Raw genomic sequence first — 24887 nt, 5'->3', positions numbered from 1 at the left:
ATAATTGGTCTGATGCGTTTGACTTCTCTCATTTTATATTTTTCGGATTACTTGACCTTCATCGATGAGCTCGGCATATTCAGTGTTCACATCGCTGGAGTTGTATTGGGACAAATATGCACTTTGTTGTGGGGTAGTTTTTTGGAAACTATGTTGTATTTAATGTCTCTGAACCTTTTAGGCCTAATGTGTCTGTAACTTTCATAACTATCTGCATGTCCGTTCTATGAGATTGTTATGAACTACCAAAAAAAAAACAGTTTGTCTTTCCTGTTCTCTATAACTAAAATAGATGACGCGCTGTATCGTATTAGCCACAAGTTTTTCGATACACTGGTTTTCTGCTATTGGTATATAGAGTTGTTTTTTTCCCAATTTTGTTTGTCGGTTTATGGTTTAAATCATCAAGTTCTCTTTATTATTTTTTTTTCGAGGGGACAGTTTCTTAGCTGAATAAAATAGTGGCTATTTCTAATGTTAAATTTGATATTGGGATACCTGAATCCAGAATTGTTTAGGCTCTTAGCCATTTATTGCAAACTCAATCTCCACAGTTCTGTCGACGTCATGATTTTCGATGTTTTCTTCGCTGTCAATGTTTTGCTGTTTTTTATTTCTAATGTTTTTTCGGCTTCTGGTAATAGCCGATTTATTTTTTGCTTGTTTTCATCTTCTTATTATTTTTCCGGGTTGGTCTTCGAATTTTTGGTCCGCGTTTTTGTCCGTTTTATGTGGACTCTGATTCCAAGTTGGTTGAATTGGGTCTTTGGGTATTTGCTTTCTTATTTTTTGAGCTGCTGCCTTTTGTTTTGAGCTTCTGCAGTTTTTTAAATCCTCTACTCTCTGGAAGTATTTGCTACCGGAGTCATAACAATTTTGCGTTTTTGATTTTTTTTCGGAATAATTTTCCAGATTGAAGCCATTGGTTCTCATACGATTTTCAAGTCTTCTGAGGAGTATTTGTTTTTGCATGATATAACTGGGGTGTTTTGTAGTCTTTCGAATGAAACTTTCAGTTCTCGGCACGCATCTGCTTGAGTTTTGTTCTGGAATCCACTAGGAAACATTGATTTTATTAGTTTTTGTTTCACGCTGACTTACTAGATTTTTTTCTGCCAATTTGCTGTTGGTGATTTTCTTGTTGCATTAGTACCAAATTTAGTTGTCTTCGTCTTTTTTGTTTACAGTTCAGACTTTGTGTTATGACTATTGTTTCGCCGATTTCGATTGTAAAGGTCCCGCGTTCATTTTTGATAATTTGTTTATCGGTGTTTCCTTGGACCTTTTCTAATGCTGACTTGGTTTGGAAGTTTTGGTTTTCAGTAGCCCAGTGTTAAATAAATAAGCATTTTAACAATTAGGATTTGCCTAGCGATTTGGGTCTGTTCCTTTTTTGATTCGACAGTGCAGAGACCTCATTATCTAGTTCTGTTTCGGGCTTGAATCGGTAAGCAAAAAACTTAAATTGACAGTGTTTTCCTCTATTTTGTGGACGTTTGTATCTGGCTCTCGATCGAATCTTCTTATAATCTGGACTTCTTCAATGTTGTCTTTTTCCGCTCGCAGCGGCATATTAAAAATATAAAGTCTTTGTAAAAATTTGGCTTTAAAACTTGTTTGTGTTTAACAACCATCAGTAGTAGTTAATGAACAGTTTTTGCTCATAAGTCCAATAATTAGTCCTTGAGTCTCTGAACCGTATGTCTGTCAGCCTCTAACTAAGTGTATTTAATTTTGGACGGATATCTTGGCGGTGACTGTCTCACCGCTAAATAAAATGATCCAACATCACTTTGTTGACATTGATCAGTTTTGCGTAAACGAAACAGTTGTAAATAAAACGCTTTAAATTGGTTTTCTCTGTCTCCATTTCTGGCAAACGATCCATTCGATTATTTCTTAAAACATTATTTTTTATTTATTTCCTTAGATAACTTCGTTTTTAAAACATTGTTCCATATACTCGAGTATATAAGAAAGATGTTTTAAATCAGAAATTGTACGCTAACGCGTCAGTCAATTTTCTAAGTTTACATTTATTGAGAAACCAATGAAACATCCCGATACCATGAAGGACTCAGCGTTCAGCTTGACAAATTGTGTCCTGGCGAAAAGTACTCAGTTCAAGCCGCGAGGACGTTTCACCCCTCCAAACGCAAGGAGATCCAGAGAACAATAAGGAATTTTGGATTCAGTCAAATTGAGGACATCTGCACAGAATATCCAAACGGAATTTTTTCAATCTCGAAGTCCCAAGCTTCCAAGTCTCGTTTTGATGGTTAGTAAAACTCGGCGAGCTGCTCGAAGCGACGAGTGGTTGGTTACTTTTGTTACTTGGTATCCCGGGTTAGAGTCCCATAGCTTCTTATCGATGGATCATCGTTATTTCATAAAACTTACAATTCCATCCATGGCCCAGAGAAACTTCATCAAAACTGTTGATAAAAACTTATCGATGGATCATAGAAATTTCATAACAAAAAAGTTTAATACTGAAATTTTCGTTAATCTCACATGTTTGCAAAAATTTGTCCAAAAAGCTGGTTACGTGTCTCTAAAAGCTCGTTACAAGCCTCTAGATTTCGATCTATTCTGCTATAACCCAGAATTTGGACACAATGTGGGGCATTGAAGGGGGAGGGTGGTGGTGACGCTCTTAAGCGAAACGAGAACTTAAACGCGATCAATTTATCAGAAGTTACATGTTCAGAAAACGGATTTCGGATGTTTTCCGCTAGCGCCTCGTCCTATATAGCAGATATTTGCACCCCCCCCCCCCCAAATGACCAATTGGGTGACGCACTGGAAGAGGGAGGAGGGAGGGGGTGACGCACTTAAACGAGAACTTAAAATGTGTGACGCACTGGAGGAGGGGGGTTGTGACGTTCAGCCAAAACTTAAACGGTGTCACACACTGGAGGGGGGGGGTTGGTGGGGTGGGTGTGACGCTCTGGAGGGAGGGGGTGTCGACGCGCTAGAGGGACCGAAAGATCCATAATCCACGAAATGTATGGCGAATGGGAATGAAGGGGAAGAAGACAGTTCTGACTCTATCGATCCATTATATCTTCTTTTACACCATATTATTTTTTCGGATCTTTTTCGACGTTTTTCGGACCTATTTTGGACGTCTTTGTAAACAATTTTGATGTTTCTTGGACCCATTTTTGACGTTTTTCGAATCACTTTTGGCGTTTTTCGGACCTTTTTTTTGACGTAGGAGCCCAACCCGGGATCTTACATAATTATTTCAACAATAGTTATCTGGTAACATCTGAACCAGTATTGTGTGATTTGAAATTAAATCAAAATTAACTTGAAATTGCCATGAAACCGTTATGCATAATCTATATATACATATATATATATATATATATATATATATATATATATATATATAATATATATATATATATATATATATATATATATATATATATATATACAAATATATATAATTTATGTTTCTCTTGGTGTTTATTTATGAAAGAATATGTTTTAGTGAATCCGTTCTTCTTCGAGAGGATCAAGTTCGGAAACTCGCCTCCTGTTCCCTTCCAAAGTGATGAGCATATAACAATCAGAGTCATGACAGTCCAGCAAGGCGGTACTCAACATTCTATTCTACATATATTGCCTTTTTTATATGTTTTTCGTTTTCACCGAACGATTTTTGAATCCTTTGAACAATTGCTTCGATATATTCCTGTTTCCTCAGCGAAGCTTGATACCATTGACGTGCTAATCAACATAAGTTCCCAGACCAAAACCGCCTATGATCAGACTCAAGAACACTCTAAATTCATTTCTGGTTAACTCAAAGGGTCCCATCAGCGCTTTATAATCAGATCCAAGTGCGCTAAAAACCTTTACTGCCCAGACTCTAGTCAATCATTTTTATAAAATAATTTTATTAGGCCAAAACTGTGGTACAAAAAGCGTTCATTTAAATTGGAACAAATTTGGCATTCAATTTTCCCAAAATTGTAACAATGCATTTTTTATAAGCCCCTCAGAGACAAGATGGTTACACAAAAGCTGAAAATGAGCAGAATTTATCAAACAAGTCTTCCTCAGCGAATGTTTCATACCTTACGAGCGCTTGTTAGCTGCTTGACCTCTCGGTTTTTATCACAGACTTTAACGCCGGAGTTTTTGATTAGATCGAGTATGTACTGGTGGCTTTTGGTAGCACAATAAACTCTTAAACCAACAAAAATCACTTTTTTCAATTCTCTAATTTTGCTGGGCCCTGAACATACCGACGTGTACTCCAAATTGTCTCCAATCAGACGCCCTTGCTCTCAGCGTTAACTCTGTTCCGACTTCAGGGTGCTCAAATCTGATACTGCTCAGACTCATTTGTGCTTGAATTCACCTCTGATTGAACTCAAGTGCGTTCCTGAGGTCAGACAGATCTCATGTGGTTTCGAGTGCAGAATGCACATGTGGACTCTCGGCTGATTATGATAAGATATCATGTCGGTCTTGAATCATAGCCTGCTTAGGATAGGATACTGCTCAAATATGCTTACGCCTCATTGAGAATTATAGGAGGCTGTCTAGACAGCTGTTTACTAACATAAGCATTCTGAGAGATAGTCCAGAAATCGCGTAATCCAGAAATGCTGAAAATGTACGATTTGCTGCGAATGCTGCGAAAGGATTTCAATTTGCAGTGAAGGCGGTAAATGCAGGGTAACGGAAAAATTACATAATTTCACCGCTAAATTTAGCGGTGAAATTACATAAATTCACCGCTTAGAAAAGGCTTCGAATTGTCTTTCGCTCAACGCAGTTAAGATACATTTATTAAAAGACGAATGGAAAATTTACACACAAATAAACATACACCTTTTTGAAACTTTTTAGCGGTGAATTTATGTAATTTCACCACTAGAGTAAGCGGTGAACTTACAAAAAATCACCACTTTTCACCGCTAAAATTTTTAATTTCACCGCTAATGTTACAAAGTTCAACGCATTTGTTTTACAAAAAGTAGAGTGAATTTGATTTAAATTCAAAACAAACATGCTAGCTTTTAGTGAGAAGTGGTGCAGTGGAAGAAAAAGCTTATCTTACAAATTTTTCCGATTTTTTCTCGACCCGTGGTGAAATTATTCAAACGCTAAAATCCACACTTCTTACATCTTCATTTCCAAAGTCACCGAATATCGTATCACCGAATTCAATATCATAACAAGGAGGCACGGTAATATGTGTTTGCACATAACGTTCAGACCCCACTTATCCAAAAATTTGGTTTAATTGTTTAATGGTTTAATGAAGAGGAGACAGAAAACTTTCAAAAAATCTGGCATATTGATTAAAAAAATTGGTGTACGCCAAAAAGACTTAAACTCAAATCCCTTAGTAAGTAAAAAATACCACACTACTTGACCCATGACCTACCATTATCAAGACTACGATAACAGAAAAAAACCATTTGACAACAACAAACTTTTACATCCAAATCGCAATATCTATTTTTGTAAGTAAAAAGTTACGTAATAACAAAATCAAAATAGCGTCAAATAAAATCTAAACTAAACAAATTAGTCTGCACTTCATTAGAAAAAACATGGGACCAGTCCATGATGAGATCCGGTAACAATTAGATAACTAAACAAAAAAAACGTCAAAATAAAAAGAAAATTGTTCAAAATTTTGAAAACAAATAATTTCAAATAAGATTGGATTACTTCAAATGAAACAATTAAATGTCGACTGAAATCTATGAATTGGTTTATGGGAATTATATGTAAATACGAAGTCAACGAGACCTGTCATTATCCAGAATATGTTAAGCGTCTACAAAAACAAACAAAAAATTCAGACGAAAAGCAAAAACTTCATTATTTTTTCGCAAGAAAACGGTGTCGAAGCTGTTGAAACCATAATCTATTCCCTAAAAAAGATATAATCAACTGCGCCTCCTTTGAAAAAAAAAATGAGATGAGTAACTTCTGATTAGTGAGACTAGGAAAATTATTGAAAAAAGCGCAAAAAGTGAAAAATTAGGAAAAAATTGTTTTTTTTTCAAAAACAGTAAGTTTTAAAGACATAAGAACATCAATTATCAACAGGAACAATTAAACAGGTTCTTGTTATCCTCAGGAAAGAGATATGTCATTCTTCAGAATGTCTCTTACGTCCGCAAAAAATGAATGAATGGAGAAAAATCAAAAATTAAAAATTAATATTGCGAAAAACTGGAATCGAAGCCGTTAAAACAATAAGCAAAGCCTTAAAAATCTTTGATATGTTCAGTTGTGCTTCTTCTCAACACCAGAATTTTATCTTGCGATCTGTAGTTAGTTAGACTAGGCAGCAAGTAGGCAAACAAAAATCAAAACGCAAAATTTAAATTTCGTCAAACTCATCAAATTCGTAAAATTTCTAAGACCTCAATTGATCCAGAAATTTTCAAACGAACACAAAAACTACTGTAAATAAAGGCAAAGTTGAAAAAATCTAGTTAATTCTGCTAGAACTGTGCCGCAGTAGTTTAAACCATTATATACTCAATAAAAAAGTAATGTATTTTATTGTGACTTCTTCTTAAATGCCCATATTGTTCTATTTGAGCTGTCAATAATGTGACAAGACAGAAACGAGGACCTCAATTTCATAAAATGTCCAAATATTAAAAAAATTTCTTTGAATAATCCTATCATCAAAGCCGAAAAATCTATTTTTTTAAAACATTAGACCGCGTTAAATATTAAATTTTCATCCACTTGAAAAACACTGAGACCTGCTTTTACTGATCTCAACCGACGATTTGACCATGAACTTGAAACATAGCATAAAGCTCAAAAATCTGTTGTTTACTTTGAAGATATGTATTTTTAATTCTGAAAGTCCATAAGGTTTTTGAAACTCCTTAGGAAACCAGTTGAACCTGTCATTAGTACGCCTTAAATTGAAGTGTCAGTAATCGACTGATTACAATCCGAAATTTGAGCTTTAAGAAACAGCAGTTAAACCAAAACTAGCATTGCGAATGCCCTTCGTCCATTCTCAACGAAAGCACAAATTTAGCACGCCCTCTTTGGGATAAACAAAGGTTGTTTCAGTAGTTTTTAGGTGTGTTAATCCTTCAAATTTAAACAGAGTAGACTAGAGAAGCTCTTTCTGGGCCATTTCTGATGACCAAGGCTTAACTTTGAAAAATTAAGCAAAAACTTCAGCCAAATAATTGGATCAAATAAATCGACAACGCTTTTCTGTTTTCAGAAGTAAAACCAACATCGCATTCTTTAACATTTTTACCACGTTTTTTTAGCAACCTGGAAAAAATTCGTGAAAAATATGTCAAATGTGAACAATTGAAACAAAAATTAGTCAAAAGTTCACAAAATTTACACCTCGATAACTCCGAGGAAAAAACGAACATAACAAAAAAATCTTTTTGGTTATATATTGTACGGTGAACAGGCTTTCTTATGTTGCCGCTCTCAACCCTCTACGATGAAGAAATCAATCGGCCGAAATTGACTGAACAAAAGAAACCTATTTTATTATATAGTTCCTCCCCCAATAAAGTGGGTCAGAACAATTAAAACAATTTAATAATAGAGGTGAATGTATTGAAAAATTTCACCGTCAAAAACTACATTTTTTTTAATTCACCGCTGAATTCTCGGAATATCTTCATTTTATTCAATATTGAAACTAATATAATGAGACTAAGGGTGACGGCGTCGGTAGCAGTGAAAAATTGTACCGCTAAAAACTTCGAGCCTTACAAAAAATTACTATTTTTTCATCATCAGAAATCCTTAAAAACTTGCCACATTCAACGCATTCACACTAAAATATGCCTACACGTTGCGTCCAAATAATTTTTTCAGCAATAGTATCCGCAATTATTAGATTATTTACCCGACAACCTATAATTGGGCTTGGAATGCGGTAAAGAAAATTCAACTATAAAAACTGCAAATCTCTAACAAATGCCACTCTAAATTCACGGCAAACATTACGAAGATCGCTAAAGATACTAGGATTGACAAAAGACGCGGACGATTTGTGTAAAAAATGGTCAACTCCATTTACTGCAGATGATAGATTATTTTTTGACCTCAACCTAAGCTTGGAAACTTATTAGTCAATTCGATGAGTCATTAGTAGATTCATTTAAAATTATTCCATTATTCCATCTAACAGTTTTGAAAAGGGGGCTATGTTATAGAGATCCCCTTTTTCACTCCTGAAATCGATAAGAGAACAAAAATCAATATGAGAGAACAAATTTTCAAAAACTATTAAGTTTTTAGCGGTCTTTTTATCTTAAACGACCACGGAAAGTTTTCCCCCCTTTTTTTCCATAGTTCTGTCTTTTGGATTGAGTCGTTTAGATTAAGAAGTTTCAACCCGAAGTAAAGCCGTGCTAAGGTTTTCAATGAAGCAACCTATCATGACGAATAGGGTTCCTTAAACATTCTATAGACCATTAAAGTGCCAAAAAGCTCACTTGAAAGGCGGCAACTGTTGTTTTCCAACTTCTTTGAAGAGAATTTACTGATATGGACTACTTAAGGAATAATAGAACACGATAAAAGAGAGTTACGTAAAGTCCTAAAAAATACTCACTGCGGGGATAATTTTTGAAAAATTTTTGGGAATTTTTCTACGTACCCCAGTGGAATTTGAGCCCAAAAAAATAAGTGTCGTATCTATAGAGCCAAAAGTTGGCTACTAGTGGATTTAATAAAACATCTAAAGATTCAAAAAGACTAGCAACAAAAACTAGGTCAATTTCAAAATCGAAAACGGAAATTAAAGATTTTTTTCAAGATCAAGACAAAATTCAATTATCTTATGTTGCAATTGTTCAACTGAGTTAAAAAAACATCAACATCTCATGATATAATGAACATTTCTAATGTTTTTGTTCAGTTTTCCTTAAAATTAAACACCGATTCGCGCATAAACGGCAAGTGCCAAAATTTCTTATCTCATTTTAATTTTTAGCAATCACTTACCAGTTCAGCCACTGACTTACGATAAGGTCATGAAAAAGATCTCTCTTGATCAAATAGTAGTGAAAATGGTCTTTGGTGCCGTTACCTAATTCCACTATACTTCGGCCATGGGTAACAATTCGCATTACATTTGTTGGGTTATGGACTTTCGCAAGCGGAATAAAAAGCGTTTTTAACTAAGTAAAAGAATTAATTTCTCAAAAATGAGAGAATAACAAAATGATATTTTACAGTAGAATTTAGAGATATACAGGAGAGATCTGATTATTAGATCAAGATGGTGATTTGAATTTGGGGATGGAAAAGGACTCAAAAATCAGCTGTATATATACCCATTATCAGTGTGAAAAAGTCAAGATACAAAATTAATCTTATCACCGTGATTTATAGTGCGGGTCGCAAAGGTTACCCAATATGGTTTGCTTCTGCAAATCAGTCGCAAAGGGAACCATAAATGGAATGCATTTGCACTTTTCTAAGAATTCATTCACACCTCCGGAGATATCATCATCATTTAATACATGCTGGGAAGATTTTACATCAATTAATCTAACTAATAATAGTTATCTAGATTCACCAATTTGAACCGAATATTGATTCTAAGCACCATTTCTTGACAATTTATTTATATAATTTCTTTGATCGAAGTCATATTGCTGTCTTTCTAATCTGGTAAGTCAAACTTTCTTTCTAATTCTCAATAAGTTTAAGACTATAGTTTGATCGATATTCTAACACCCCCACTCAGACTTGAGCTGATTGCGTAGAGTCTGTTCACATCAAAACTGCTCTGAATGTTTCCACTTTCGAAACGGAAGGACTTTGTGAAGATGTCTGCTGCCATTTTGTCTGTAGGGACGTAATGAATTGAGATAGTCCCATCCTCCGTCTTGTCCCGGATGAAGTGAAACTTTGTTTCGATGTGCTTGCTCCTTTCGTGCATGACTGGGTTTTGGCAGAGTCTGATACAACTTTGGTTGTCTTCTCCAATTGCTATTGGACGTTTCTTTTAGATGCCAAAATCCTCTAGAAGTTGTTTCAGGTAGAGTGCTTCCTGAACTGCTGCTGCCATGCCCTGATATTTTGCTTCCGATGAAGAAAGAGCAGTAGTGGCCTGCTTCTTGACACCCCAGCTGAGTGCTGCGCCACGTCCGTTGAGCTTGAAGTAATAGCCCGTTGTTGATTTTCTGTCGTTCACGTCTCCAGACCAGTCTGCGTCACTTTCCCCCACTAAATCATAACTAGCTTCTTTTGTGTAAGTAAGTTCTAAACTTTTTGAACCTTGAAGATATCGCAGAAGTCGTTTTCCGCACATCCAGTGTTGATTGGTAGGTGCATTCATGTGTCTGGACAGAATGCTGACTGTGAACATGATGTCTGGCCTCGTCTGTTTGGCCAGATACAGAAGTGATCCAACCAAGCTTCTGTAGATCCTCTGGTCCACTTCTTCGTCTCCGTTCTGTGCTGTCTGAAGTTTCAAATTCAAATCAGCTGGAGTTCTTGAGGGTTTGTATTGATCCATTTGAAACCACTCAAGCATTGTTTCTATGTAGCGTTTTTGGTCGACTGTGACTTTGCCTTCTTCTCGTCTGATTCTTAGACCCAGAAACCAGTGTAGTCTCCCTCTGTATTCCATGTGAAAGGTTGTTTCTAGTGCCTTCTTTACATCAGAGACCACTGTCATAATTCTTGATGCTACTGTGATGTCGTCAACCCAGACCAAGATGAAGGTGTGATCCTCTGCCTCTGATCTTGCGAACAAGCAGTGATCGTTCTTGCTTCTGGTGAACCCCTGTCTCAGTAGAAAGTTTGCCAGCTCTTTGTACCAGTTGTTAACAGCCTGTTTCAAACCATAAATTGATTTGTTTAGTCGACATACTAACTTCTCCCCATCTGATCCGCGTTTTACAAACTCCTGTGGCTGTTCCAGATACACTTCTTCCTCGATTGGTGAGTGCAGAAAGCAGTCTTGACATCAAATTGGTGCATCACATGGCCCTGCTGCGCTGATAGCTGAAGTAGAACTCTGAATGTCTCTGGCTTGCAGGTAGGCGCAAAAGTCTCAAAGTAGTCCAGTCCTTCCACTTGTTTGAAGCCTTTCGCCACATAGAGCGCTTTGTATTTGTCCACTTGACCACTGGGTCCCAATTTCACTTTTTAGACCCATTTGCCCGGTATGACGTCCCTGTCTGTGGGTGGTCTCACTAGGTTCCAAGTCTCGTTGTCTTGGAGTGCCTTGACCTCGTCCTTCATTGCCCGGTACCACTGGTCCCAATCGTCACCTTGCTTGGCTTCGTAGACTGTTTTGGGTTCCACATAGTCGCCCTCAGTCACAGCAAGATTGGTCCTGACTTCTCCAAAAAATTTCGGAACATTCCTTGCTCGTGTCCCTCGTCTGGGCTCTGCTCTGTCCGCGTGTTCCAGTGCATCTTCATTGAAGCCAGCTGTCTCTAACTGTGAGAAGTCTTTTGTGTCACTGTCTTCCAGTGACTCTGAGTCTCTGTGACTCCCTCTTGTTGCAGTAGATCCTTCATCTAGTGCTGTTTCTCCAACATCCGAGGCCTCTTGTCTCAGTGTTGTTTCTTGAGTATTCACGCTTTCATGCGTCATGTCACTCCTCCTTTATTGCAGTAGATGTGTCCTGTCGTTCTGTTGTCATCGTCTTGATGACCATCCTCTGGGTGCCAGATTCCCAGTTCCGACCCATCATCTAGTAGGTCAGCCGTTTCTTTGTTGTCAGGGATTGAGCCCACTTCAGACTCCTTGATGATCACATCTCGAACTGCCATCACCTTGCGTGTGTTGGGTATGTACACCAGGTATCCGTTTTCTCCTTCAGTGTAACCCACAAATTTTCCTTCCAGTGCCTTGAGTTCAAGTTTGCTGACTTCTCTGTCCCTATTCCTCATGAAGACTGTGCAACCAAAAATAGATAATTTACTAATTGGAAGCTTAGGTTTTATACCTCTCATCAGCTCTGCTGGGCATTTTTCTTCTCCTCGTCTCACAATCAAGTTTTTGATCCTTGCTGCGTGAAGAATTGCTGCTCCCCACATCATCTTGCGAAGTCCTGAGTCAATGAGCAAACATCTTGCCATCTCCAGCAGTGTCCTGTTGCACCTCTCAGCTAACCCATTCTGTTGTGGCGTCTCTGGTATGGTCTTCACCTGTAGAATGCCTGCATCTAAGCAGTACGTCTTGAACTGCTCTGAGAAAAACTCCTTCACATTGTCTTTCCTCAGCTTCCTGGGCGTCCCCACACTGAGAACAAATTACTTCAGGCTGGCCAATGCTTCACTCTTTGCCTTAAGCAATTCCACAAACACAAACTTCGTGTATTGGTCTGCAAACACTATGCAGAACCGGAAACCTGACAGTGACTCTACTCTGAAAGGTCCCATCACGTCTGTGAACACCCTCTCCAGCTTCTCTTCTGCTTGGGTCTCTGCCACTCTTGGTACTGGAGTCTTTGGGATCTCGGCCAATGCACACACAATGCATACATCATCGAGTTCCCCCACTGTCTCTGGTGCATTCCTGACCACCTCCGCTTGATTCAAATGACCCAATCGTCTGTGCCACTTCCTTGCACTGTCAAGTTTCAGGCTGTTGGAACTCATCTTGAATTCTAGAACGCTGCAGGGTAAGTAAAACAAATTATTTTCTTGTGTTTGTTTTACCCGAGTTTCCTTCTGGAGTTTCATGCAGCTGTTTCTTCTCTCGAAAGTGAAGCTATGTCCCCACTCCGTGCCTCTTGAGACTGATAGGAGGTTTGAAGAATAGTCCGGCACACACAGAACATTTTTGAGTTCGCATTGAATTCCCCTTTGTTTGAGGGTATGCTGATCTTCAGACAGCCTCTGCCCACCTCTCTGGAAGCCTCTCCGTTGGGATTTCTGACCACTGATTGAATGGGCACAAAGTCCAGGAACGCATCGATGTTCGTCACTATGTGATCTGTACAACCACTGTCCACTAGCATATCTGCTGTCTTCCACTGGGTAAGAGCTGCCCAGCATTCCTCGTCTGGCGTAGCCAGTGTTGGACCCATTGCCACTGACTCACGTTTGCCTCCATCTCTTTGTCTCTTGCATGCCCTGTCTAGGTGACCCATCTCACCACACTTGCTGCATTGTGCTGTCTCCTTCTTCCTGCAGTTCTTGGCAAAGTGTACAGGGATCCCACACACAAAGCAGTTTCCTTTCTTGGGTCCCTTCTTGAAGTCACGCTTCACTGCCAGTGCCACTGAACCACTTTGTCCCTTGTGTCTCTGCACCGTGCTCTCATGAAAGTTCTGCAGCCTTTTCCTCAACTCTGTGAAGTTCGTTGCCGGGTTGAAGCTTTCCTGTATAACAAAACTTTCATACCTCATTGGCAGACCATTGAGGACCAAGGCGTTGAAGAGGGTCTCTGAGACTGCTTTCGCTGCTTCTTCTAGCCTTTTGAGCAACTCCTGTCCTCTGATGAAGAAGCTGTCCAAATCCTCAGAATCCTCGAGCTGCAGTCGAGCAAGCTGTGCCACTAAATTCACCACTGTCGGCGTCTCCACACTCTGAAATCTCTCATGCAAAAGCCTCCAAGCCTTTGCTCCGTCTCCGATGCCGTCATCTCCCACACAGTCATGTGTCATCAGCATGGGGGTTGTTGCATCTAGAGTCAGTGCCAGTTGGCACCACACTTTGGTCCGTTTTTCATTGATATCTGCAACTTCCTTCTCAAATGCATCCTTCAGCACCTTGTGGTTCTTCTTCTCATCATTTGTTGCCCCATTGGCCAGTGGTGCAGGCTCATTGGGTTGCTCCTCTGTCCCCAGTAGTGATTTGTAGAGTCCTTTCGTCTGCATCATCGCCACAAATCTTGTGCTCCAGATTGGAAAGTCCTGTGCCTTTCCTGTGTAGGTCAGCAGCTTCACTGTCTGTTGATCCATTGGAGTTTGAGCAGGCAAAACAGTTGTGAAAAGAAAAGGTACTAAGCAGAAAAGGATTATGACTGTCAAAAACAAATTTGTTTTGTTTTGGAAATTAATTTTATGACTTAGAAAATTGCTGGGCCCATAACCTGTTGGGTTATGGACTTTCGCAAGCGGAATAAAAAGCGTTTTTAACTAAGTAAAAGAATTAATTTCTCAAAAATGAGGGAATAACAAAATGATATTTTACAGTAGAATTTAGAGATTTACAGGAGAGATCTGATTATTAGATCAAGATGGTGATTTGAATTTGGGGATGAAAAAGGACTCAAAAATCAGCTGTATATATACCCATTATCAGTGTGAAAAAGTCAAGATGAAAAACTAATCTTAGCACCGTGATTTATAGGGGGGTCGCAAAGGTTAACCAATATGGTTTGCTTCTGCAAATCAGTCGCAAAGGGAACCATAAATGGAATGCATTTGCACTTTTCGAAGAATTCAATCACACTTCCGGAGATATCATCATCATTTAATACATGCTGGGAAGATTTTGCATCAATTAATCTAACTCTAATAATAGTTATCTAGATTCACAAATTGAACCGAATATTGATTCTAAGTACCATTTTTTGACGATTCATTTATATAATTTCTTTGATCGAAGTCATATTGCTGTATTTCTAATCTGGTAAGTCAAACTTTCTTTCTAATTCTCACTATGTTTAAGACTATAGTTTGATCGATATTCTAACAACATTAAACACCCATTAGGCAATTTCACTCTTATATTTCAACAAATTATATTCTTTCCGTGTTGAGGCAAAATTTCCGTTTGAAGACAAATTATAGTCTATGTTTTTCAATATGGCGTCGCGTGATAGATATGTGGAGCACGCTCATAAATAATAAAGTAAACAAAAAGTTTATAAAAAGATCTAAAACATGCACGCTTTAATCATTGTCCTAATGAGTTTCCATATGTGTTGTTAGAAATTCAGATCAGAGAACAATTCAAATTCAAAACGTTACAGCAGAACTCCAGTTGTTCACTTAGCGGCTAACGTGTATGCTCCGTTAAGTACCTGTCAAGTAAGTAGTCACTCGTCGGACGATTGACGCATATGGTTAATGAACATACACAACAAAAAGCAAAGATCAAAGTACGGAAATCAGGGAGTACTAAGTTTCTGCATAGTAACTTAGGAGTGAGTCGTCCTATTGCCACAAATTAAAGAAATCGATAAAAAAAATACAAACATGAAGACAAAGCCATAAAATCAAATAAATAAAAATTTGAATAAAAAAAAATTCAAAGAAAACTGAAACAAATAAAAAATGAATATATTAAGAAGTAAAAAACATGCAAGCAATTAATAAATAAAAAACTAAATTCAAAAGAGAAAAAAATGAGTCAATACATCAATGAAAAATGAAAAAAATTAGTGAATAAATAAATAAGAAAAAATAAGTAAAAAAATAAGTAACCAAGGAATTAATAAAAAAATAAATAATCAAATAAATACCTCGAAGACATCAAAAAATTAATAACTCAATAACCTAATCAAAAAATAAAGAAAGAAGAAGTAAAAATAAATAAATAAATAAAATACAAATAAACGAAAAATAAATAAGTAATTAAAAAACAAAAAGATAAAACTGAAAATAAACGAGGAAATAAGTAATTTAATAGTAAAAAGTAAATACAGAAAAAATATTATGAATAAATAAATAATTAAAAAAGAATACATATACAAAGAAATATATAATTAATTTGAAAAAATAGATATATGGAAAACTAACAAAATAAGTAGACTTAGAAAATTTGTAAATGCATATTCAACCAACAAATGAACAAAAGAAGCAAATAAAAAGTACAAAAAAGAAATTAAAAAAAACATATTGCAGAATAACATAGGCAAAGATAAAATCTAAACCAGACACGAGATAGTGAACTATTAAATACGTGAATAAAAATAAAAGAAAATGAAAACAATGAAGTATAAAAAAACAGTTAAATAAAGGAGTAAAAGATACAAATAAATAAATAAAAAATGTTTAAGTGAAAATAATTTAAAAAATATATATGAAAATATATAACTATTTAAATAATCAAGTAAATAAATTACTAAAATGAATTATTAAGTAAATAAAGAAAAAAAAATAATTATTTTTTTTCTGAAAATGAACAAGACAAATGAAATAAACAAAATAAATAAAACAAAATACATAAAAGAAAACAGAAAAGAACAAAAAATTTAATTTTAAAATTAAAAAAAAACAATAAATAAATGAATATTAGTTAAAAAAAACAAAAATAAAAAACAGTCAAATAAATAGAGAAAAATAGATAAAAATTTTAAAAAAAAGAAAATTGATAAAGAAAATTAAAAACGATCAAATAAGTAAACAAATAAAAGAAACAATGAACAAATAAAAAAAGGTTATAAAAAGTAAACAAAGAAAAAATGAACGTAGGCAATTAAATAAACAAATAAACTAAAAAATAACTAAATAACTAAAAAATTTAAAAAAAATTTATAGAATAAATCAAAAGTATGTTAGTGATTAAACAATCAAACAAATACATAAAAGGAAGAAATATTTTTTAAAAATAAATTAGGTAATTGAATAAAAAGATAGCAAATGAATCACTTGAACAAATATATAAAAAACTAAATAAGTAAATAATTGAAGAAAGTGAAAAAATATAGGCAGAGAATAATTGAAAAGGTGCGAAAATAAATGAGTAAATGAGCAAAACAATTGTTTTAAAAAATGAATTATTGAGCAAACTGACAAAGAAAAATAAATAAGCATGGTAAATATTAGACAATTAAGTCAATAAATTAAAAAGAAATAAAAGACGAAAAAACAATTAGTTCAAAAACAAATAATTAAATGAAATTATAAAATGAACAAACCAAATTCTTCAAAAAACCAATAACTGATTAATCTGACAGGGTAAATAATTCAACAAATATATATAACATTATTTGAAAAATACTGATATAAAAAATTAAAAAAGTAATTAAAATTCGAAATTTAGTGAATGAATAATAGAGCAAAAAATGAACACGAAAAAATAAGTAAATAAAAATTATAAGGAGAATTTGAAAAGAAAATTAAAGAATATTATATGAAAAAAAATCTAAACAAAAAATCAGATAGTTAACTATTAAACAAGTAAATAAAAATAAATTATAGTGAAAAGAATTAAGAATAAAAAAGTAATTAAATGATCAGTTAAATAAAAGAGTTAAAAATACAAATTGAATAAAAATAATGTTATAAAAAACAAAAAAAAAATAGATAACTAATTAAATAATCAAATAAAGAAACTTTCAATTTAATCGACTAATATATAAAGAGAAATAAAAAATAATTATTCTTTTTAAAAATATACAAAAAATTAAAATGAATAAAACAAAACAAAATAGTTAAAACAGAATACATAAAAAACTAAAAATATATTTTTCTTATAATAAACAATTAAAAAAATAAAAGACAGCCGAACAAACAGAAAAATGTTTAGATTAATATTTAAGTAAATAAAAAAAAATTGAAAAAAAAATACAAAAAGAAAAAATAAATAAAAAATAAAAGAAACAATGAATAATTATTAAATTAACCAAAAGTAAATGAATAAAAAGCTATTAAAAGTACAAAAAATATTTTAAAAAAATTAATAAATAGATAATCAAATAACTAGAAAATCAGAAAAACACATAAACAAAATTTAAAAGTTTATAAGTAATTAAACAATTAAACAAATAATTAAAAAAATAATTACTTTTGAAAAAAAATTAGGTAAATAAATAAAAAGTTATTAAATGAACGACTCAATAAATATATAAATTTATAAATAAGTATTTATTTGAAAAAAGTGAAAAAAATATAAAGGAAAGAATAGTTGAAACTGTGTAAAAGTAAATAAATAATTGAACAAAAAATGGTAAAATAATAAATGAATGAACAAATTGACGAATGAAAGAGAATAAATAAATAAGTTAATAATTGAATAGGTAATAAATAGACAATCAAATCCTTAAAAAAACAAACAAATTGAAGAAAAAACGAATAGTTAAAAATATAGATAAATAAATAAAATTTTGATAAAAAATGGAAGACTTACGGTGGATAGCTGAAAAAGATAAAAGTTTTCAACGCAAAGCGCCCGCATCTTGTAGCGACGAATTAGGTGGAAACAGTAAATTTTTGTCAGCAATGTGGTCTCTAGCGATGAATTTTTGTAAGGTTTGCGGTTTTTAGCGGCAAAGATTTGAAAGATTAGCGGCAAATTTTTTATTTTCACCGAATAGGTAGTGAAAAAAAATAACTCACCGTTATCAAGAGGGCGGTGACAGTTCAAATTTCAACGCTAAAAACCACGAATTTTTCAACAAATTTACACCAAATAAATTGCTGTGATTTTATACAAGGTTGATTGACGTTCGATGCGCGGGTTCTAGAAGTGAGATTTTTGTTGACAGATTCACCGAATCCAACGCCTAGAGTTGCGATTTTCAGAACTACTTTATGTAACAACCACAACTTTAGCGTTGACACATCGAGCAGGGTTGGCGGACATCGTTTGTTTATTTTCTTATCCTCATATACTGAACGATGTGTTTAGGATATGCGCAATTGACGCAGATTGTGGAAGCCGAAACTAACTCTAAGGATTCAAGGTAATCTTACATCATCAACAAATGATTACTAAGTCTCCGTTATTATTAATTCTGCATAAAGGAGTTCCAAACAAAAAATCTCTAATGAGAAGAACTCGATGTCTTATCTGGCAGCAAACCTTTTGTAACGCGGCCTGCTTATTTTCTTTGACTAACATACGTCCTTAAGTTTTAGGAAAATAAAAGTCCCGAAATTTAGAAAAACACAAGTAAACAGTCTTCCGTGAAAATCACACAAAACTTATTACGTGACAAAATTTTGCGATTTCTGTTTTCGACATTTAGGTTTTGCATTTTTGTACTGTGCTTTGAGCTATATACAGGCATTCTTACGGTAAATCTAGTTGCAACCTTCTTGTTTCAACAGGGTTTATCTATTACTTATAACCTATTTCATTTTGAAAAACTATTGTGAAAATTTTGCTAACTATAGCCTCTGTTAAGTGATTTCTGTTGAGAAGAAACTCTCTGATCAGCGCTGTCAACTCAAAAACGGTTTGAAAATTGAAGGGGCGTTTCTCTAACGCTGTTGGAGGTGGCTTATCGGTTCGGTAGGTTTTGATTTCTTCTCACTACCTGTTCAAAGGTTTGTTTGGGAAATTGAGTTTTTTCCTCTGTGCGTCTCAACGTTTGATATTGGCAAGCTGTGTTACCAAGACCAGAACTGGAACAGTTTTTACATTTAAAAAATTGTTTCATCTGACAATAATTGTCACCGGAATATTTATTTCTAAAAGTATTTATTCCATATCCAAGTCAAGTTCCATTGCTTCGATATCTTCATCTGTCAGATCTGTCATATGTGGGATTACAGTTTTCACTGGGTTAGTATGAGTACACTCAAATTCGATTTCGCGACAATCAGAGTATGCACGTGCATTATATTGCCATGAATTTTATCAACAATTTGACAAAGTAGAATTTGTCGTTACAATGCGGTTGATTTGTCTAAATTTCATGTGTTGTGAGTTGTCAATGTATGCTTTTTGTGTGATTTATATGATTTTTACAAATCGAAATGCGGGTGCTTTAATCTTTTCCCTTGAAGCTCGGGTAATACCTTCGATAAGAAATTGAGCTGGCTTTCGTGGTTGCCGGTTAAGAAAAGGTTTATGGAATTCTCGCCAAAAGCTTCCCAATCAGTCATTGTCTCAATTGTTAAGTGAGAATACTATTGTGGAGCTGCGCCTTTTAATGCTGTTTGGATCAAATTGATTTATCTTATGTCCGATTGCTTCAAGAAACGTGCAACCTGATTTTTCTGGTCTTGCTTTCATAGATATATCTGCTGTTATAGCGCTTAATTAAATCTTTTGTACATGTTACGTCTGTGCAGACAAATGGTCTCAATAATTGTTTCAATGGAAATGAAACATCTAAAAATCGATATGCCTGGGTTGCTTCGTCTTACTACCGCTGATGGACTTCGAGTAAACACAGCTTTCATGAAATAGTGTTGGGGGCAACGGTATTCGACTGCGTCTTCTTCTGTGTTAAATGTCCAGCTGAAGTTAATCACTGTTGCACAGTTACATGAGCGGTCGGTTGCTGGTCTTTTGGTATTTTTAAAAATATTGATTGACTATTAAAATTTTGTGAGTTTTGTCTAAATAACCGCCGTAAAGGCGTGTTTACATTTGGAAATACTGTTAAAAGTTTAAAGAATTCTAATGCATGTGTTTCAGGTTATTCACTTTCTGTGACTTTTTGTCTTAATTTTGCTGTCTGATGATGGAAACATTCAATTTATTGACCGGCTTTTTTTTGAGCAATTTCAGTTCAGGAAGAAATAGTACTTATGTTTACGGACAATCTTAAAGGTTTGAAAATTTCAAAAAATGATGGTAATTTCTGTTAGCTGTATGTTTTCCCTTTCTATCGCTTGTAAATTTGATAAAGACTGTCGGATAATGGCAAGTACAAAATTACAAATGTTATAGGGGATGTCCTGCTGACAAGCGTTTAGTGTAGGAATACTATTGTACTGTTTATAGGGGTTGTGACTGTAAAATCCAATTATTTAAGACACAGGGGCAATTCGAGCTATTGGGGAAAACTTATCTGAGATAGAAGGAAAGGGCTGTTCTTCAAGCCCGAATTAGTGGCCTTATAACTGTGGTAACTAAATGTGGAAGTCATCAGCTGAATTCATGTTAGCCATTGAGAAAGGTTGTATTTTCTCTATGAGGTGTTCATTTTGTTGTTTCTGAGCCTTAAGGGTTCTATGGATATAAACTTTTTTCTGGGCACGAAGTAGAATTGCTAAATTCTAATATAGGCTAACTCGGAAAAAAACTAAGCTAAAGAAACTGAAGTTAAACTTCAGTTATAACTGTAAAATGATTATATGTTGCCGTGCCGGGGTCAGTGGTGCACACATGTGCTTTAAAACTATCTTGGAGACTGACTCTATTATTAAAGCATATGGTATTTAAAAGAGAATGGAGTCTTGTCAGTCCGTGATTGGTTAAGAAATCACAAAATGGATTTGTTTCTGCTATTAATTTCTCGAATATGAATGTGATTTATTACTCTTCTTTTCCTTTTTTCGAGATCTTCTCTCTAGACAAACTCTCTTCCAACGAGCAGATCGCCCTCAAACTTTGCATCTCCAATCTCCAATTGCAGAGTATATCTGGTGTTTATATTTTTTTGCGGTCAAACTCAGGGGTCGGCCACGGGGCCTCGTCTTATTAAGGCAGTCTAAGCAGGCCATCAGCATTAAAAAATGTTCCATTACTACAAATGATTTCAAAATCTCTAAATTGGCTGGCACTTATAACCCTATAACTCATATATTTCGCAGCTGGTTTGAAATAGATGTCACGAACCTCAGTCCGGGAAAAGACATCTTCTTAAAAGTGGAGAGATCACGCGTGTGTCCAAATGACATGCTCATCGAAATGAGTAGAAAAGTATACACGTCGAAGCGCTTACCCGTCGAAATTCCAGCAATTAAAGTGATTGGCATATTATTTGAAGATCATTTAAATCGAAAATTGTTCACGATTGAACTTGAAACGATAAATAGTGGCGATTACAATTCATACTTGAATATGAACAAGCGCATTTTTCTGCTTAATAATTTCGGCGGATTTTGCAAGGAAGAAGAATTTCTGACTGAAATTGTCAAATATCAGGCAATGATCTCCTTTTCTCCTACCAAACTTTAAAGCGTTTCCTAGGTTATATGACGTTTTATGAAAAAAAGTTACGCAGCTAACCTGATGGGCAAAATTCTGTTAATCAAATTTTCACGCAAAAATTTTTTGATAAAACACCTGTTATTTGTAAATAAAATTTATTTTACTTGTAAATATCCTTTGTGAAATTTCTTAACACCCCGGGTCGAAATGTGAGCGGGTTTAAGCGTAAAATTTTGTAAGAAATGCGCCCAAAAAAGCTGAATTTATGAAAAAATTGCGCTGAATGATTTGAAAGTTTGTTTGTAGGCGCTGAATTTGCTGAATAGAATTATTTTCAGCACTTGTCAGCACAATTCTTACAAACTTTCAGCACCATTTTCAGCACATCAATTACGTATTTTTAACAGCTCCGAAAATCCCAAAATCAGCGCTTCCAGCATATTTCATGCATGAAACATTTCCTAAAAAAATTCAGCATATCGTTCAACACATTCCTTACGTAAAATCAACACTTCAAAAGGTCAGCACAATTCTTAACATAATTTCAGCAACTCAGACAAAGAGAGAATTTCAGCGCCTGCAGCACATTCCATGTGTAAATTCAGCCTATTTCTTACAAAAATCCATCATATCTTTCAACACATTCCTTACACAAATTCAACACTTCAAAAATAAAGCGAAATCATGCTTTTTATACATGAATTCAGCCTTTCAGAAAAGTTTGTAGGTGAGTGCTGAAACTGTCTACAGAAAGCGTTGAAAAAGTGTAAGATAAGTGCTCAAAATGTGTAAAGAAAGCGTTGGAAAAATGAAAGATAAGTTCTGGATTGGTTTGAGGAAATTGTAAAAAAAAATGTAAGATAACTGCTGAATGTACTGAAATATATGTAAAAATGAGCCGACAGGTGCTGAAAAAACATTGTTTTTTTTTTTCAGTTGGTATGTCTTACATAAATATCCGCTTCATGAGCTGACACGTGCTGAAATTATGTAACAAATGCTTTGAAAGAACAGCAGACTGAGCGGATAAATATGTGAGACTTATCCGCCGAAAAACCTTTTTTGCAGCGCCTGTCAGCGCATTGCTTTCATAATTTTCGAAACAAATCTCGACCCGGGATAACACTCTGCATTTAGAAATAGAATTTCTGCCCATTGTAACTGTAAGCTACACTATTCTGTAGTCGTTTGAATAGTAATAATTAGCCAATGATTATGAAAGCGACTTGCTGTCAGAAAAATTTTTAATTATTACTATTCAAAAGACTACAGACTAATGAAGCGAGCAGTTACGATGAGCAGAAGTTCTCTCTCTGAAAGCTTTGTGTTGTGTTAAAAAACTTCATGAAGGGTATTTTCAAGCAAAAACTTGTTTTTCATCACAAATAACAAGTGTTTTATCATAAAAAAAATTTTACCCTTCAGAATTTTACCCATCAGGTTATTTCGTTACTTTTGTTCTCAAAAATATCAAATTTGCATAATCTTTACGCAGCACAACGTACACATGTGTCATAGCTCGTCTACTTTACCACTTTCGTGGACAACATCAAAAGTGACAACAATTTCAATTAGAATTAAATTGATTTTTCGAGTTTGCTTTTATCATTAAGATCAAGTCAGAAATCAATTTTGCTTAGAAAATTTTTTTATCGTTGCCTTTTCTATCTACTTTGCAATTTAATTTTATCTCTTTATTTTGCACTGAATAATGCAAGCTTTTAATGGCACTTGATTTGTTTCTTTTATGTCTATTGGTACGTTAGATATTGTGGAAAACAGTTAAGAATTTTGGTAAATTTAATCGACAAAAGAGCTCATTTTGCAGTGCAATCATATATCATTTTTTTTCTCTGGCAAACAACACCTTTTCAGTCAAGCAATTCTGCAATGAACGAGAAAAGGAATTTTCATCAAACACTTTTATCAGAAAAACAAAACAGAAACGAGACTGTTTGAGTTGAGCTATCAGGAAGTCCTTAGCAACTATTACCCCAGTATGAATAAATACCAACGACAAATTCCTATTGCGATTGATACAACTAAAGACGCTCAACCATATGTTGGACTTCCTTACTGTTGGTTCTTTTACTTCAAACTCAAGGCTGACTTCACTAATTCACAGTGCATATCTTTGCAAGGAAAAGTTTTTTTAGTTCTTTGCTTGTAAAAATCTCGATATATAGGACATCACAGAGTGAGCAAACTTAGTTAAACAGGAATGCAGGATCTATTCTGCTTCGCCACAAATTTTTGATCACCCTATTTAGAAATCTAGAAATTATTGAGATATCACAAAAAAACGATTTTGTCCACAATTTATGAAAAATTTTGTCTTTTCTAATTTTATAATTGTTTGAAAGGCGGCTGAATGGAACAATTATAAAACCAATGGTGTAAAACAATAGTCTAGTTTGCTTAGTTTACCATCGTGCAAGGTCTTTGTGTCCACTTTCATTGAATTTTGATCTTTTCTTCGACAGTCGAGTTCTTTGGTGTTTGATTTTTTGGATGGATATTATGAATTTAGAGTACAACCGTGGCATTGATGTCTTTGAAAGACATTCGTTCAACTTCCGTTGCGATCACAACAGTTGAAATATGCATTGAAAAACGCAACTCGTCGTACCCAATGAATGATACGAAGAGTTAAGCTGGAGAACTTAAAACTGGAGAAAATCTGCATAGGTATATGACTTTTTCTGTCACTGTTTTCTCGAGACTGTTGTTAAAAAATGGCGGAAATAGAATGGTGATAAAAAACATTACTGGCGAGCAATTTTTTTTACTTTTGTAGCCACATTTTTTTCTTTTCCTATCCATCTTACGTGGGAAAAGTTACTTACAAAATTGGAGAATGAAAAGGCGGTGCCCTAAGTGGAAATTCCAGGTATTATTTTTCAATAGTGGAATCTACTTTCCGATGCAAATTAATTTTTGTGGAAGCCCAGTCAGCAAAAAATGCCAAAATTCGATTTTACCTAATTTGAGAGCGCATATTGCGTTTTCAAGGACTGGAAGCAAAAATCGTTTTTAATAGGAGCTGGATACAATTTTCAGTGAATTGGCTTGAATATTGGCAAATTTGACAAGTCGCACCGAAAATAAACGCTTAATAAGAGACGCAAAATCAACGAAACATTAAATCTT

At 34.7% G+C, this 24887-nt stretch overlaps 1 protein-coding gene across 1 annotated transcript; it reads left to right on the top strand.

Moving 5' to 3' along the window:
• The first annotated feature begins 2068 nt into the window (after positions 1-2068).
• Positions 2069-24390, top strand: LOC142343005 (uncharacterized). Its single transcript, XM_075394686.1, has 6 exons — positions 2069-2278; positions 3503-3607; positions 18537-18591; positions 21398-21731; positions 23668-23883; positions 24268-24390. The coding sequence occupies exons 2-6, from the start codon at positions 3589-3591 to the stop codon at positions 24388-24390; spliced, it is 747 nt and encodes a 248-aa protein (XP_075250801.1). The 5' UTR covers positions 2069-2278; positions 3503-3588.
• The last annotated feature ends 497 nt before the right edge of the window (positions 24391-24887 follow it).

The sequence above is a fragment of the Convolutriloba macropyga genome, chromosome 7 (assembly GCF_964194025.1).
Source record: "Convolutriloba macropyga chromosome 7, txConMacr16.3, whole genome shotgun sequence".
In the NCBI taxonomy this organism is placed as follows: domain Eukaryota; kingdom Metazoa; phylum Xenacoelomorpha; order Acoela; family Convolutidae; genus Convolutriloba; species Convolutriloba macropyga.
The sequence above is the reverse complement of the archived record's forward strand: the minus strand, read 5'-3'. Positions and strand labels throughout refer to the sequence as shown.